Source organism: Podarcis melisellensis (genome assembly GCF_964234715.1).
Source record: "Podarcis melisellensis genome assembly, chromosome: 3".
Lineage (NCBI taxonomy): Eukaryota > Metazoa > Chordata > Lepidosauria > Squamata > Lacertidae > Podarcis > Podarcis melisellensis.
Window position 1 is genome coordinate 67,943,317 of NC_138530.1, and position 17,371 is coordinate 67,960,687.

At 42.2% G+C, this 17,371-nt stretch overlaps 1 protein-coding gene across 1 annotated transcript in view; it reads right to left on the minus strand.

The window, feature by feature from the left end:
* SLC35F1 (solute carrier family 35 member F1) overlaps positions 1–17,371 on the minus strand; it is a 185,441-nt gene that overhangs the window by 34,074 nt on the left and 133,996 nt on the right. The window contains exon 3 of the mRNA XM_081905468.1: positions 6,669–6,796. Within this exon, the coding sequence (XP_081761594.1) occupies positions 6,669–6,796 (128 nt within the window). The remainder of the gene's footprint in view (positions 1–6,668; positions 6,797–17,371) is intronic.

Here is a 17,371-nt window from a genome sequence, read left to right on the forward strand (position 1 = left end):
TGCAAGTGGTAAAAGTGGGTGATCCCAACCACAGCCTACAGGGAAAGTAAAACCAACAATACTTGTGCATTGTGGTTGTTAGGAAACTAAGCATTCTAAGCAGTCAAAGGCCATCCTAGTAGAGGACAGTTCTAGTTTACAGCCAGGGATCACTGGGTTTAGCAAAATTCAACCATTGCATCTGTGCAAGGATGTTACAAACAACGGCCCCATTAATTATCAAATTCCATTTCCCCCCTTTTTGCACACAGCACTGAAAAAAGAGAGCAGACAAATATATACAGGGCCTGGGTGGAACAGTAGGGAGAAAGGAAAGCACACAGAAAGCATGGGGGAGAGACACACTTCAGCACACAGGGTGAAAGGACAATAAAATGGAGAGAGTGGGGATTTGAGATCCTTGGAGGAAAGGTGGAATAGAAATCTAATAAATGTATACTGCAAAATGCATGATGCATGCATTCATACATTGGCATCCTTTTGTGGGTGGGGGAAGCATCTTTGGGATCAATAGGACACACTGTGGGGAATGAGCTGGTTTCTTCCACTATCAAAGCAAAGTGCTGGTCAGCAAACTCCAGCTGGAATTAAACAAGAAACAGCTGAGCTGCTTCTCTGCCATTGATTTGCCCCCCACTCCAATTACTATCTTCTGTCGCCACATTTGGGCAGCTCATTAGTGCTGGCCGCAAGCAAACTGTGTGAAGCTCTTGCCCCCCTGGCCCCCCACAGCTGCCACTTGTCAGTGCCTGGCCCTGAGGTACAGTAGCAGCAGTTGCAAGAAGGATTAAGATTTCATCCGGAGAGGGATTTATCATCCATGCTACCCTCACCTCTTCTAATTGGCAATTTCCCCTCTGGTCTTCTTGTCTAATGTGACAGATCTCGGAACTGTCTATTCTCTCTCTGACTCCAGGCATTCACTACAATACAGGGCTCAGAAACCCACAAAAGCTTCCAATCTGAGCTCTTGTTTGAAATTACACCTTTGGAGGCCAAGAATATCCAAAATGGTCTGCAACATTTTTTTTCTAAATGCATCCACGAGCGATCATCTTCACTCTGCGAGACTGAATCCTATCAGATATAAATAAATGCATAAATACATAAGAACTCCTACTGTGAAAATGGCAAGTGCTATGGAAGAAGGGAGCACTGCATCAGTCATATTTATTTTTCTCTTCTAAGTGGCAAACATATTGCTTTGCTTTTTGTGGACGACATTATCACACACAAACTTCATCGACAGACATATGCTCATATTTCCGATTTCAGAAATAATGAGTGAAGGTGCCAATATGTTTTTGCCAAAGAGGGAATGTGGGGAAAGAATGCAGAGAAAGAACTACTCAATAACGTGTTAGTACCTGCATACCGGTTGCTGTCTGATGCAAATGTGATCACTAGGGATGCTGTGATCTTCATTGTTCAGACATTTCACAATTACAGAGCATGGGATGGATGCACAATAGCCTGACCCACCATGAAATAGAAAGCCGATGAGCTATCTGAATTGCAATTTAAGCTATGCTGAAAGAATTATTTTGTCAATAGACATAGTAGCAAGCAGATAATCATATTTGCATTAGGTACGACTGAAATCACATATTCCTGTAACTACTCATAACATCCAGTCCCTGCCTGCTTTTGTGTATAAGTGTATATTTTTTTATATATAGAATTGGTTTTACATATGGAATTCTTTTTATTGTTCACCTTTTAACTGTGAAATCTCTTCCGAGATACTTATGGGAAGCAACTGACATCAAATAAATAAATAAATATGTCTCTTTAGATTTTCACATGGTTGGAGTGATAGACTTTGCTGCATTCTTGCCCTGAAATCACATGAAACAGTTTTAGAGCTGCAAGGACAACATAAAACAAACATGCCAAGCAGATCATTCAGATGCAGTACCCATAATACGGGTTCACAAACCATTTGAGGAGGGTTTGAATTGCTTTCCCCAATTCCCCAATGGCTTTGTGTGAATGTTGCAACCATATGATCACATGTGGGGGTTTTTTTTTTACTGATCACATGTGGGTTGTTTGTTTGTTTTAACCTATCCTCACTCAGGAGGGACCTGGCCTTGGAGAAGGGTCTCAGTGACCTGGGAATGAGCCATGTGACTAGCTCCACCCATGTGGTCACTTACTTCACATACAGATGACAGATACGTGAGATCAAACCATGGAGAAAGCAGCTGTCAGTCCATACGAGTGGGCTAATAATGTGGGCATTCATCTATGTAATTTGTACTCACTCACAAGTATTTATAGATTCACATTTGGATTTGTAAATAGTGGCCTTCAGCCAGTCATTCTCACCCCCCCCCCTTCTCTCTGCCTAACCTACCTCACAAGGTTGATGCAACTAACCACCTTTCTCTAGAGCAACATAAAAATAAGTCCATATGCTGGACTTCAACAAAGTGGATCTTCAGTTTAGACTAGACTGCAGAGATAAACCTTCAGCCCAAACCAGTGCTATTTTTCTAGAAAAAGAGGTGGTGGAACTCACCATGAACACCTGCCTCGTTCTCTTAGAATGGCAATGGCACCCACCTGAGAGGTGCCGGAACGGAGTTCCAGTTGAAAAAAAAGCCCTGGGCATTTTAAAGGCTGATAAGGCAAAACTGAGCTGACATATTTGGTAGTAGAGTAGAAAAAATGCCAAAACATATGTTAACATTTTGTTCCTGCAAGTAGCTGCATGGAGCACATAAATATGTAATTAATTACTGAGGCTTGTCCAGAGACTAGGCTTGCATTGCGAGGCTATTTCAAGTCATCACTTGGAGCAGAAAAAATCCTGCACCTTCTCTCTGCAAAAGCTGTCCTTCAAAAATCAATTCAGAGACTAAATCACTGCTTATTACAAGTGCCAATGGCAGAACGTGGGCCATAATGCTATTCTAGCACAATGGGAAAGAAAACCCAGCTAGAAAAGTCGATGTATAATGCATGACATTTTTAAGAGAAAACCTATAACATCAAATGAAGTAGAATGCTGGCACCTTCTCAATGCAGTACCAGGAACTGAAAGCCCGGAAAATATTTCATCTGCAGGAAGGCTTAACTGACAGATAACCAAAAGAAATCCAGCATTTGATTTCTTGTGGAGGGTGCGGGGTGAGCCTCATCTGTGCAACTGAGAAGCAAGAATTCTGCATGTACTTAAGACTTCTTGCTCAAACATTTATTGAACTTTGTGTGGACCTACACAGGGGACACACCAACTGCCGGGATAAATTTGCTAAATAATATCATACAGGGACCTCCAAAACAGCAGCAAGGTTTTTATGCAGACAAGAAAATGAGTGTAGAGGGTATGCACTAATTAAATAACAGAGGACATTCTGTCCATATGCAATGCAGGTTAATTCAGCAAGATACTCTAATTTAGAATTTTTTTCATTCTGTTCCAATAAATATCCCGGAGTCATTCCAAGCATGTATTGCTTAGGCAGGTGTCTTGTGCCAATAAGTAGCACATGATGTTTTCCAGTCCTAAACAGATTACTGGACTGGTCAATTGTTCCTGAAATTTGAGATTTCACAGGACTTTCAGGGTGTCCTAAGTTACCTAGGCCTCTTCTTCACTGAGGTGGGAAACCAGGGGTGGGAAACTTCTTTCAGCTTGAGAGCTGCATTCCCTTCTGGGAAACTTTCTAGGAGCCGCATGTCAGTGGCGGAGAGCCAGAAGCAATAAAGATGTATTTCACCTTTGTACTGTAGGATGTTGCTTCAAAAGCAAAGCATCACAAAATTTGGTTGCAACTGTTTTCTGAGTAAAAACATACCAAACAAATAGGAGGCAGGGGTGGGCAGTTTGGTGAATTTTCTGTTTTAAGACAAAAGAGGGAAATCATGGAGGCATGTGTGCAGACTGTCAATTGGTATAAAACTATGGAAGTTAGGTCCATTTTGCAGAGATTTATCTAGGTTTATTTAAGTATATATGTGTCTGTCAAATTCACAGTTTAAGGTACACCCTAAATGCATAATCAAAAATGTCACGTGGGAAGTATTTCCTAGACAAAAGCTGCTCTTAATTTTTATACTTCCTCCAGGAAAGATCTACAAGCAGAAGACTTCCAGCTGGCAGTGATAAAGGTAGTTTACCAAAGGAAATGTACTATCTTGCAACACATCTTCAAAAGAGGCTTAGAACTATTTTAAATTATAAACAAGATAATGCATCAAATTCCACTAAAGAGTATTTTGATAATTAAGTGTAGGTGTTTGCAGAGAGCTGCCTAATATTTCTTTCTTGAAAGCACCACAAGCTTAGTACATTTGCATATAAGGTTTTGCATCATGGAGCAAACACTTCATGTGAAAAAGGATAAACGCGGCAAGCAGATTATCTGCTGAAATGGTTCATAGACTACTTCACATTAAAGTATTGTAAATGAGATTTCTCATTTGTTGAAATTGCATTGCCATCAGCTAAATACAGATCCATTGCAATGAACTACTCCCTTCATAGTCACAGGTGCCATACTAATTGAAGGCAGTTCACACAAACAGGGACACTTTCTCCGTTGGGTGGTATATATTACTGTCCCCACACAAGCAAAGGTTTCAAATTTGGTTCCCGCTGAAGCTTCCAAACTGTCTTTAGAGGCAGCCCCACAAATAATGCATTGCACTAACCTAGAGGTTACCAGACCATAGGCCACAGAAGTTAGGCTATCCCTGTCCATTCAGGGACATAACTGGGCCACCAGCTGAAGCTGACAGAAGGCACTCCATACCACCGAGGACACAAGTGGTAGTAATGGATCCAGTAACACTCCCAAGCTATATGCACTTGCTCCTTAAGAAGGAATGTAACCCCCTCAAGAGCAGACATTCTCCCATCCATCTGGCCTAGGGAACTACCCACTAACAGTGCCTGTATGTTATCTGCATTAGGTTTCAGTTGATTATCTCTCATCCAGTCCATTAGGAGACAAGACACCAGTCCAGCACATCCACTGCCACACATGTAGATGTAAAAGGAGAAATAGAGCTGTGTGTCGTCAGCATACTGCTGACAACACACTCTGAAACTCCAGATGACTCCACTCAGTGGCTTCATATAGATATGAAACAATATGGTGATAAACCTGAACCCCAAAGGACCCCCCCACTGAAGGCTCCCCCAAGCATCACCTGCTGAAGATGACCATACAAGTAGGACTGGAACTACTGCAAAGCAGTGCCACCCATCCCCAACTTGGATAGCCTCACCAGGAGGTTGCAGTGGTTGATGGTACTGAAAGCAGCTGAGAGCTCAAGGAGCACAATGCCCTTGTCTGTCTCCTAACTGAAGTAATCATATAAGGTGACAGGGGAAGTTTCTGTGCTAAAGCCAAGCTGAAACCTTGATCGCTCTCCCACACATTCCAGAGATTTATGTATATTCCTTTTGCTGCAAGGCCCTGCCTGGGTTCACTGATGCAGTGACCTAACATCGGCTGTCAGTTCTGATGCAATTCTGTAGGCACTGCCCTGCCTAAGAAGCCATTTTGCCAGCAGGTCATCAGATCGCAACCACTCCCAAGAGTCCATACTGGCATGGATGAAATCTGATGCACCTTTGAAGGAGTTCCTCCACACAAACAGCTGTTTCAGAGGGTTCCTGTGACAACTCAATTGGCCTAGTTCTTGTGTGAATCAGGCTCAGCTAAGTACACAAGACAAAAGGGGCAGTTTCAGTGACCTTTCTGCTAGAGATGAAGCTGTGGGGTTTCAGCATTTGAAGGTCTTCTTAAAGAAGGGAAGGCATTATCTGATACAACTGAAAGAATCAAATGAAAAAGCTCTGTAACTCTTGTGCAGGTTTATGCAGTTCTTCTAACTAGCTAACCTGACTGTTCTCTACTTGTAGGAAGGTAGCAAATCTCCCCACCCAACTTCTTGCCATGTGACTACCCATTGACTGACATGTACATGATCGCTTTGTTTTCCAGAATGATATGTCATGTTTTTGGAGTATCAATTCCTTGATCCATACCAGACAGCTCTGGGCTAGGGATAGATTAGTCCAACCCAGGACTTGCAGTAGGGAGGCAGGGAAAAGGGGAAATTCTGGATGGAAGAACACCAGTCTGCATACAACTGTAAGCAATGAAGCAACTCAAAAATAAACCATCTAATAAGCGCAGTCTGAGTCTAGGTTCTTATTTCTTAGAGTCTCAGGCCACAACATGATGTTCTGCAAAACTGTGACTTCAGTGTCACACCCCCTAATTCACAAGGATTTGGGTAGAAGCGGACTACCACCTACAACTGATATCTCATGCTCCCTTCCATGTGTTGAATGAATGTGTTGAGGGGCGCATGACTGCAGCTACTGGCCTTCCTCCAATCTCTATGTAGGGTTGCCAGTCCTGTCTTCAGCTACAGACTAGGGGAGAATGTGCTTTCAGCTTTACATACATAGAGCTAGTATGCACAGTCAGGACCTCTTGCACAACCATGTTCCCCATCACATGCATGTAGTGCCCATTTCTGCCCAATGTGCGAAGGAGCACATTGGTTCTACTAAGCAGAACCATAGTAGGTCTAGTGGGCACATCCTTGCTCCTTTCCACAGGTTGACCGACTGGGTGGACGGAAGCCTGAGAAGAAGCATAAGAAAATGCAAGCAAAGTAGCAATGATTGGAGATCTTACCTGTACACTAGTAAAAGTGGTATACTGATAAGCTTTAACTACCAGGTAATTTGCTTCTATATCTATTATCCCCAGGATCATGTACTTCCACCATCTTCGTTTCAAGATTGCCAGTAAGTTTTCTTCTCCTGCATTGGGACAGGGAAAGAGGGAGGGGTAAAGAGTTTTAAAAGGATTAGATTTATAGCCATGACAATAATCCACTGCGTTTCATACAAAAGTGCTGCAGAAGGTGCTACATAGGATTACTAATAACTGGGGAAGGTCGAAGAAGCTCCTGCTCATTTACATACAAGTAAATTAAATATTCCTTACTGACAGCCACTGAGGCTAAGCTAAAAATAAATAAAAAAGCATCTCAGTTGCCTTTTCATTTGCCCCTTCACCTCCTGTTAATCCTGTGGCTAACATCTGTACAATATCAAGTCAAACACACTGGACTCGCCCATGAGGGTCACACACACAATGAGGTGGATTTCCTCCCTTCTTTTTGCATAACTGGTAACTTGGCTTCCAAGAATCAATTTTGTGCAAAGCCAAAATTGTTCTCCAATGTCCTTGAAGAGGAATCCTATCAATCACACAATCCCCGATTTCCACTTTGTGAAGACTGCCAGTACAACAAGGACGACTGATTAAATCTACAGTTTCTAAAGGTTAAATTGTCTTAACATTAGGCCAGGGATTATTACTATGTCTGATACAAAAGAAAATGAACATGCAGCTAGAGTTTGGGTATCAAGCTCCCTCCTTGTTCCTCTGATCCAGCAGGATTTCATGAGGGTTACAGTATGGACAATATGCTATTGCTGCAGATGAGGATTCTTAAACCAACTTGAACATTCAGGATGAAATTCCTCTTCTCCAGCACTGGAACAACATCTAACCTTGCAGATGTTAGTGGAAATATTGTGCAAACACCAAAAGGAAGCTGGGGCATATTTTACTGGCCTTTCACAACTTGGATTGCCTAAACCAATTGTGTGATTCAAATGGCAATTTGTTCATTAGCAAATATCACCCGCCTTCTCAATAGTTAATAGAATCAGAATGATTCCAATTAGAAGTGTAAAGGTTGCATTCTAATTATGTCCTGTTCTACTTACTACATTGAGATTGCAAAATTAAAAACAGGCACTGTTTCCTCCTCCCAAAATGAAGAAAAGGAGCAGTGGGAGCCGCAACAATGGTTACATTAAGTACTATGTCCAGATTAATCTGTCCAAATGATTCAACTGATATTTATTAAAAATAAAAAAATAAAGGCACTGGAATGAACCAGTCTGTTTTGCTATATTGTCATATAATTCCATTAGCCTTTATTCTCTAAAAGAGTAATGAGGATAAAAGCATTCTTTTCTTGCATAACATGTTATATTTGAAATATACAATACACTTGGGCATTTTCTGTAGATTTGAGAAGAATAATAGAATCATAGAATTGTAGAGTTGGAAGGGACCCTAGCGGTCATCTAGTCTAAACCCTCGCAATGCAGGAATCTCAACTAAAGCATCCATGGCATACTCTGCTTAGGTATGGTTAATTTGGCAACCCGTTTTACTGCGTTCAATGAGGTTTACTTCCAAAAAAGTATTCCTAGGACTTCACAGTGCTCACAGGCAAGGAACCTCCACATGGATTTGCTTATTGATTATAATTAAGGGGTGCACTGTACTTCCCAGAAGCATTTGGGGATTTAGCCTATTAAAGGTGATGCATAACCTGAAGGTAGTTTTAAAACATTCTCTCCAGAGTTGCCATACCAAAGTGGCAAATTACAGTACTGTTGCAGTACTGAAAAACAAAGCAAGGGAAATGGGCAGGTTCATTTTAAAAGCTCAAGTGAGTGTGTGGGTGGAGAATACTTAGGGAAGATTAATAATACTATGAAACATTGCCTCTTAGAACATTGGTCATGGTGAATCAACTGAAGCAGGCTTGTAGTTATGATTTCAATGGATTGTACAAGAGCCAGTGGCATATATGGGTTGTCACAGAATGCCATGGGACTTTGAGCAGTTCTCAAAGCCTGCCCAAAGCTGATTCTTGCTTTCTAATTAGCCGTTTTTATAAGATAGAAATTATCCCTTTACTATAAAAGCGACCACGGCCACAAGCAGCAGCATCTAAGTCAGATGATGTACATGGGTTGCTTACAGCGCCAACAACACTAAACAAAGGAATCTCCAATGAAACTCTGTAAGTGGCTGGATCATGCTTATTAACTGAGTAATATTTCATCCCTAACATGCTATTAACTTTAAGATCCCAACTGAATAATGAAAAGCAGGGGCAATATTAAAATGTATGTATCTGCAGTCACTTTAAAATTCTGTATCATGAAAGGGTTGAAAACATGGGGTGCAATTTAACTGCACTGTTCTGCTAGAAGCCAGCACAAGGACTCTTGCTAGTGATATTCTTCCTTTCTTCACTTATTTTTTTGATATCACTCCAAATGTCAGGCTGAAATATATTTCATAGAGTCATAGATTTTAGAATTGGAAGGGACCCCAAGGTTATCACGTCCAATGCCCTCCAATGCAGGAATCTCAACAAGATCATACTTGACAGATGGCCACCCAACCTCTGCTTTAAAACCTCCAAGGAAAGAGTCCACCACATCTCAAGGGAGTGTGCTTCATCGTCAGACAGCTCTTACTACTGGAAAGTTCTTCCTGATGTTTAGTCGGAATCTCCGTTCTTGTAACTTGATGCCATTGTTTCGGGTCCTGCCCTCTAGAGCAGGAGTAAACACACTTGCTCCATCTTCCATGTGACAACCCTCCCTAAACTGTTCCTCATAAGGCTTGGTTTCCAGACCCTTTATCAACTTGGCCGTTTTCCTCTGCACACATTGCAGCTTGTCAATATTCTTCTTAAATTGCAGTGTCCAGAACTTCAGGTGTGGTCTGACCAAGGAAGAATAGTGGTACTATTACTTCCCTGGATCAAGACACTATACTTCTGTTGATACAGCCTAGAATAGCATTAGCTTTTTTTGCTGCTGCATCACACTGTTGACTCATGTTAAGCTTGTGGTCTACTAAGACCCCTAGATCCTGTTTATGTGTACTACTGGCAAGCCATGTGTCCCCCAGCTTATATTTCTGCAACTAGTTCTTCCTGCCTAGGTGCAGAACCTGACATTTGCCCCTATTGAAATTCATTTTGAGAGTTTGGATCCAGTTCTCCAATCTGTTAAGGTCAATTGGAAACCCAATTCTGTCTTCTGTGGCATTGACTACTCCTCCCAGTTTCGTGTCATCTAAAAATTTGATGAGTATCCCCTCAATACCTTCATCTAAGTTGTTTATAAAGATGTTGGACAATAGTGGGCTCAGGATGTGTCTCTAAATGAATGAAATGATTGAGAAATGTCCTCCAGTCTGTAAAGATGTAGTGAGAGGTATGAATGTTTTGATGTGTAAGCAGGCTGGTGGGAACAAATGAGGTTGAAGATAACTTTCAAAATGGCAGACACTGCAGAGGTTTGCAAGAACATCTAGAACTGTGAAGTTCAAAGTTTTCATGGTGCTTTGACAAGTGGATAAAAATAAAGCAAAATGAAAAGAAGCCCTCAAAATTCCCAGCTTAGCATATGGTGCCACAGTACATGAATTTGTGTTCTTGGTCTTGCATTCAGGAACACATAAAACTGAGAAAGAGATGATTTGTAGCCTTTGCCATTCTGTGCCATTCTGGCTGTGGCTGGAAAGTGTGGTCTAAAACACCAGGAGGTGTCAGGTTACCGGTACTTACTGAAAACTATTATATCTCATAAACAGATGAATATATAACTTTTTGTGTGTGTGTGTGGGTGTGAAAGGTTCAGGTAGCTTGTTCAGATCACTGTTGCCAATCACAGCTTCCTCTTCAGCAGACTTAGAATAAGTGTACATTGTTGGATATAATGGCAGAAAGTCAAGGGTTAACAGAGTTATTGTGCCAACAGCGCTGCGTAGGTGCAGGTATCAAAGCATGTATACAAATCTGTTAATCATGGGTTTCACTGAAAAAGTAAGGGCTAACCACAGGCAAGAGTATTTATCTGAGGAACAATGGAAACTAAATTAACTGAAAAATGAATTCTGGGATGAATGCAATTAGTTAATCTCATAAATGCACTCCCGCCCAGATAACCTCTCACCCAGCTGTCAACCGTCCAAATCCCCACCTACTCCAGTTGGCAATCGAAGCTCTCTTCACATCCCTCCCCTCCTTGCCTTAACATACCATACTCCAAGTGATCACCTCCTCTCTCCCCTCCATGCTCAAGCCCTAACACAATTTCATTACATAAGTACATATAAGCATCTGCCAACAGCTCCAGGAATAGATCTTTATGAAAACTGCAGTGTCAGTGGCCCAAGACATATTATTCTAATGCTATGCAAATTCAATTAAGTTTTCCCCACAAATATTTTGGGAAGAGTCAGTCCCTCCCTCCCTCTGTTCAACATTTCATTTATTAACGTAATTCTTACATATTTAAAAGCAATAAAAGCTAACAAACTGAACATCCCCATACCCCCTTTTACCCAACCTGAAGGCATAGTTCAGATCTAAATAATAATAAAAGGGACCCCTGACCATTAGGTCCAGTCGTGGCGGACTCTGGGGTTGTGGCGCTCATCTCGCTTTATTGGCCGAGGGAGCTGGTGTACAGCTTCCGGGTCATGTGGCCAGCATGACTAAGCCACTTCTGGCGAACTAGAGCAGCGTACAGAAACGCCGTTTACCTTCCCGCCGGAGCAGTATCTATTTATCTACTTGCACTTTGACGTGCTTTCGAACTGCTAGGTTGGCAGGAGCAGGGACCGAGCAATGGGAGCTCACCTTCTGATTGGCAAGTCCTAGGCTCTGTGGTTTAACCCAATACTAACATTCATATAAGCACTGAAGTGGAGAGAGCCTGAAAGTTGCTGGTGTCAGTATAGAGGAAGATGTTAGTACAGATGTATATTACAGAATGTGGAAGGTATAGTTTGCCCTGTAGAGTCTTTGATCATGTGCTGGTTGAATGGCCAACAGCCCAGCATAAAAGTCCTTCTCTCTCTTTTTTTGCCCTCTGGCCACACAGAGTTTTTGCTTCAGTTTTTCAGAAAGTGTCCCAAATCACACACATTTTAATACATTTAAACCCTTAGATTCTATCCAATTTCTAGCTATCAAGATTTTAGCTGCCCTTAATATAATAACCCTTGGTTGTCTCCATTGTACACCCAATAATGCTATTTTGGGAGGTTTTTTTAAAAAAAGGTTTCTCCATTCCCCTCCCCCCCAATAACTCATCCCAGAACCATCCCAGCTACTTGCTCTTTTCATCATGACTTGATGAAAAGGCCAGAAATATCTCTGAAGAAATCCCCTGACAGTTTTGCTGTGGCAGAACTTATCATCACCAGCTACTTTTTCCGAGCATAAATCACTCTGTTCCAGTGCTGTTCAATCAAACCAAGCTGAAGTAAGTTAGCGCTAAAAATGAATCGACAGTCGTGACATCTGCCAGCCTTAACTGCATAGATGGCGCTGAGACTATGATGGAAATGAAATCAGCTATGCATTTATCTGACATTTACATTTTCAGCACTCTGCCTCCATCCTTTTGTCTTTCTTGGTCTGCCCTACTGAAATAACACCGTACATTCATTCGAAGCAGTTATTTGCAGAAATGCCAAATGGGAAACCGCCCCAGTCAGACTCATCACATTCACAAACCACAAGGAGTCGGTTTAGTAGTAAGTCTCTGCAGAACAAAAAAAAAGAGGTAACGTTAAAGGAGGCTGCAAGGAAGAGCTATGCAGAGGTGTGGTGGATGCTGAAGAATGGATTTGACACTTCTTTTGGCAAACTAACATCCTGCAAAACAGCTGTCGTGAAAAAGCATTAATAAGCACAAAAAGCATTACCGGTAATAGAGCAAATCCTATGCAGGATATTTCAGCATGTGGTATACGATACACAGAATTTGGCCTATTAAGGATTTATTATCAGAGCATTTAGATACCTATTTATTACACAGTGGTACCTCGGGTTAAGTACTTAATTCATTCTGGAGGCCCGTACTTAACCTGAAACTGTTCTTAACCTGAAGCACCACTTTAGCTAATGGGGCCTCATTTTTAAAATACCATTTCCCCTTAATTCTGATTCCATAACTAACACAATATGATTGCATCAATCAAATGTTGCATAATACATCTGCAAAATACACACAGTCTCAGTAGCATAGGTAGCCAGGGTTGGTAGGGCGCCATGGGGTTCTGTAGTGCTGTACAGTGGCTGCTGTGCATTGGGGGTTGGGATTCTGGGTGGCAGGGAAGCTTGCAGGCGGCAGTTTATTGAGCTTGCAGTGCAGTGGAGCCACTACTTGCTGCCTGTGAAATCGGAGGCCGATTTGAGGCCGATTTGAGCCCTTCTTGATTTGCCAAAAAAAAGCTCAACAACTAGGGTGATCATCTCCCTTGCACAGGTATGGTCTGCGACTGTCCAGAGAAAGCCTGTGTCCATACACCCTGTGTTAGTACAAGCTCTTTGGAAAGACCACCTGTACTAGTCAGAGCTAACAATTGTGGCTGGTAGTCACCAATGGTTTACTCAGAGAAGTACTACTGAATTTAATAGACCTAAGCTGCCGTGTTCATTACCGGTAATTTCAATGGGGCTCATCTGAGTAAAGCTTCATCAAATATCATCCCATGAGTAGATGTGAGCTCATTCCTTCACCTTTGTAGGTCTCCTCGGGTGACTGAACCTAAGCAGTGCTTTTGTGAGCATTATTGGTGAAAAACCTTCCATGGTGCTCATTGAGAGGGAGGTGGCCAGATGCCCAGAATGAGTTTTGGGGATGCTTTATCCCTAGCTCATATGTCACCTGAACTCTTATTTAAGCCTGGGAGAGTCTTCCGCTCCAGATTTAACAATTGTGTAACAACAAATAAGTGCCGTTTGTTTTACTGAACACAGGAAAGCACAACGTGTCTATTAATTTATGTGGATAAATAAAAATAATTCCCTTGTGGCTATTCCCTTCTGCTTTCCCAAACACTTCCGTATATTATACTTCGTGAATTCATTACTTTTTAATGCCATTCTGCTGTTCCACTGTGCCATATTTTGCTTCCACCACTTGGGAAAGGAAAGAAAATGGAACAAATAGAATAAAAATTTATCCAGCAACTTCAGTTTTGCTGTGGATCTTTCTTTGCCAGAATAAAAGCAGACATCGGTTTTCTTTTCAAGGTTTTTGCCTTCTAGCCTCTCGTAATTTGATAAAATATCGTGATTACTGACTGCAGGGCACAACGGAGCTTTGTTCTCTGCTGCTTCCTCACTCACTGCCCCCAAGGTAATAGCCAAGATCAAATTCTCCAATAGAGGAAATAATTTTGGTAGATACAAATGGGGGGGTGAGGGGGGATAGGCATTAATTTATTACGAATATATTTTAAAATGACAGTCTTATGTACAGGTCATTGACACAGGCAGGTCTTTAGAAAAGTGTGTGGCAATACAACTATACTTCGAAAAGCAGATTAGACCAGGCATAGGCAAACTCAGCCCTCCAGATGTTTTGGGACTACAACTCCCATCATCCCTGACCACTGGTCCTGTTAGCTAGGGATGATGGGAGTTGTAGTCCCAAAACATCTGGAGGGCAGAGTTTGCCTATGCCTGGATTAGACAAACTCATGGAGGATAAAGCTCTGAATGGCTACTAGCTTTGAGGGCTCTGTTCTGCCTCCACAGTTAGAAGCAGTGATGTTTCTGAATACCAGTTGCTTGAAACCACAGCAGGGTAGAGAGTGCTCATATGCTCAAATCCTGCTTATGGGCTTCCCGCAGGCACCTGGCTGGCCACTGTGAGAACAGGATGCTGGACTAGATGGGCCCCTGGCCTGATCCAGCAGGCACTTCTTATATTCTTAAGTCTTCTTATGGCTCCCACACTGTCATGTCTTGTGCTGTTTTTATCCCAAATTCCCTAACTCCACACTGCCTTTCTAGAGACAGAATCTTAATGCAGTACTTCCAAATACAACCACATGTCAGCAACTGGCTAGACGACAAAGAATGGTGGAAGGCGACAGCTGGAAAGTCCCTCATAGAAGCATCAAAGGAGGAATGGCGGGAGGCTGCAGTCAGGAAAGCAACAGAGTGGGAAGGCTCCGAGCCAGAAAAGAGAGGACATAGGAAGAAGAAGGGCAGACAGGCTGGAGGCTGTGCAAGCAACAGGTTTAAGTGAGACTGAGCAACTGAGGAGAAGGAGGAGACTGAGACTGCAACAGATCCCCAGCAACCTGCCAGTTCCACTGTTTCCATCTCCTCTCCTCCTCTGTCCCAAAGAATGAGGAGGGAGTTGCATGTCGTATTTGGCTGCTATATGTTTGGATGATGTTTGGGCCTGTTGCCATCACTCCTGTTGTTTAAGAAGAAGGAACTGTGCCAACACACAGGATAAGAGCAGTCTGCTGTTGTTTTACATATTTTTGATCTTTTACAACTGTTTGTAGGAGTGTCAGACAATTAAATATATCTGATGGCTATTTGATTATACAGTGACTGTGACATACAGCAGCACTGAGGGAGTGCAAAAGCCAAAGGATAAACTAATTACAAGCTAGAAAAAACAAAGAAACATGGGTGTAGTAAAATAAATGTGGATGACGGCATGAACAAACTGTAATCGTGTTGTGTGATTCCTGTCCCACTTTCTTTCTCTTGAAGCTCCTGGTAGCAGGAAGTATATTAAGTCACGTATAGCGAAAAATACATTTTCAAACAGCATAAGCATAGGTGAAACCGCAACAACTTTTGCCAGGCTGAAAACAGAAAGAATAAAGAGAAACAATTTTTTAAAAAATTAATAGGTTGACATCAAAAATGAGGAAGGTAGAAATAAAGATGTCCTTGAAGGGTGCTAGGAAAACAAAAAGCCTCGAAAATGCTTAAGATGCCAATACCAGTTTCTGTACAGTACTTTATGTCAAGACAAATGGAGAACGATGCACCAGAAAAAGACCTCAGAGATGGGGTTGCAGCAAAATGCATAAACCTTCTCCAGAAATGGAGAGAGCCTGGAAATGGCCTCTGAAAGGTACCCAATGATCAAGTTGTAGTAGTGCCAATAGTTCAAAGACTAGGTTGCAAATGCCATTTTTCCCTGGTCATTCTTTGATCTTCTGGGATGTCTCCGCTGGGAACGCAATACAAGGTGGAAGCGAAGGAACATAAGAAGTTTCTATACAGGATGTTAAGAAGTTGCTCAGACTATGTGTTCATATAGCCCAGTATTCAACGGGGGGAAACTCCCAAGAAGTTGTGTTGCTTCCTGATGATGAGTTTATTGAGCATTCATCTTGAACTGTGTACACAAAGTCTGCAGGGAGGTTATATATGCCTGCCATTTATTGAACATTCTGATTCGTTTGCGGGGAATTTATTTGAAGTTGCACCAAGTGACTGTTATCCCACACTTCCCAGTGTATTTCTCACTGACTGCAAAACCCATTTCAGGAGGGTGGGGTGGGGTGGGGGGAAGCAGGCTTATTGTACAAGACTGTGAAATCCACTTTACAAGTGTAGCCTGAACTTGTAGGTGCGCAACTGAGTTTTATTTGCAAAGTAACTGCAGTCTGGAAGCAGCCTGAGTAGGACCACCAGTCTATCTACCTCGGTATTGCCTACACTGACTGGCAGTGGCACCTAGTACATCACCCTGGACACCCCCAAAGAGCAACAAAACCCAAAAGGCCTCATGTCAGAGGTGCCTGTGTGATACAGAAGCAGTTTCGTGTAAGAAACCCAGACAGCTCAAGCTGTTCTGCATGCTGTGGGGATGGGGGAAGATGTTATGTGATAGAGTGAATACTCAGAGAATCTGAACTCACACCATATTTGAATTCAATCAACCAGCAAAGGAATTCAGACATTCATTAGTAAATCGTAAGACCCTCACCATCACAAGTTGCTCTTATAAGCATCTGGGTGGCAGAGGGTTGCCTGGTGTGATCAGCGAACCAAATCATCAGCGAACGTTTTGTTCAATCAATCACATACTTAGAAAATGCTCAGGTGCATCGGTTCTCATTCATTACTGATGCTTTACAACAGTCCCAGAGATGCCACCATTATGCAAATCAGCTGGAATCAGGGTTTCTCTCCACCTGTTTACCTGCCTATACTGTGGCGAAAGCCTGCAATTAGTTCAGTGCTTCAGCAATTACTCAGCACTTGAGAAACAGGCCAGTAACACACCTTCCATTTTATGGGCTCTTGTTGTGTGGCTCATCAGTGAAATAAAGCGAAAGTGTTGCTTTCATAGTTTAAGTAGTGGATAAGTAAGCTGATGCCTTGAGGCTCAAACTACTATTTGCTTGCAATTTGTACACACAAGAAAGGAAAAGCGAAAGCAAATCAGTTAAATTCTGCCAATCTTTCTCCCAGCAAACATCAACAAATGTACATTTTGCTAGATCAAAAACAGTTTAAATAGGAATGCTGCCCCTTGCCTGGCACAGAGGAAGAATAATAAGTTCAGAGCTGAGGAATCAGATGTCACAGCATGCAGAGTGATGGATAGGTAGGAAGCCATGTTTGCCAAGGGTGATAAAGCAGTCCTACAGTTTGCGAGAAGAGCCAGTGGTGAGCTATTAAGGATGCAGTTAATGGTATTCCCATAAATCACTTCATGACATTC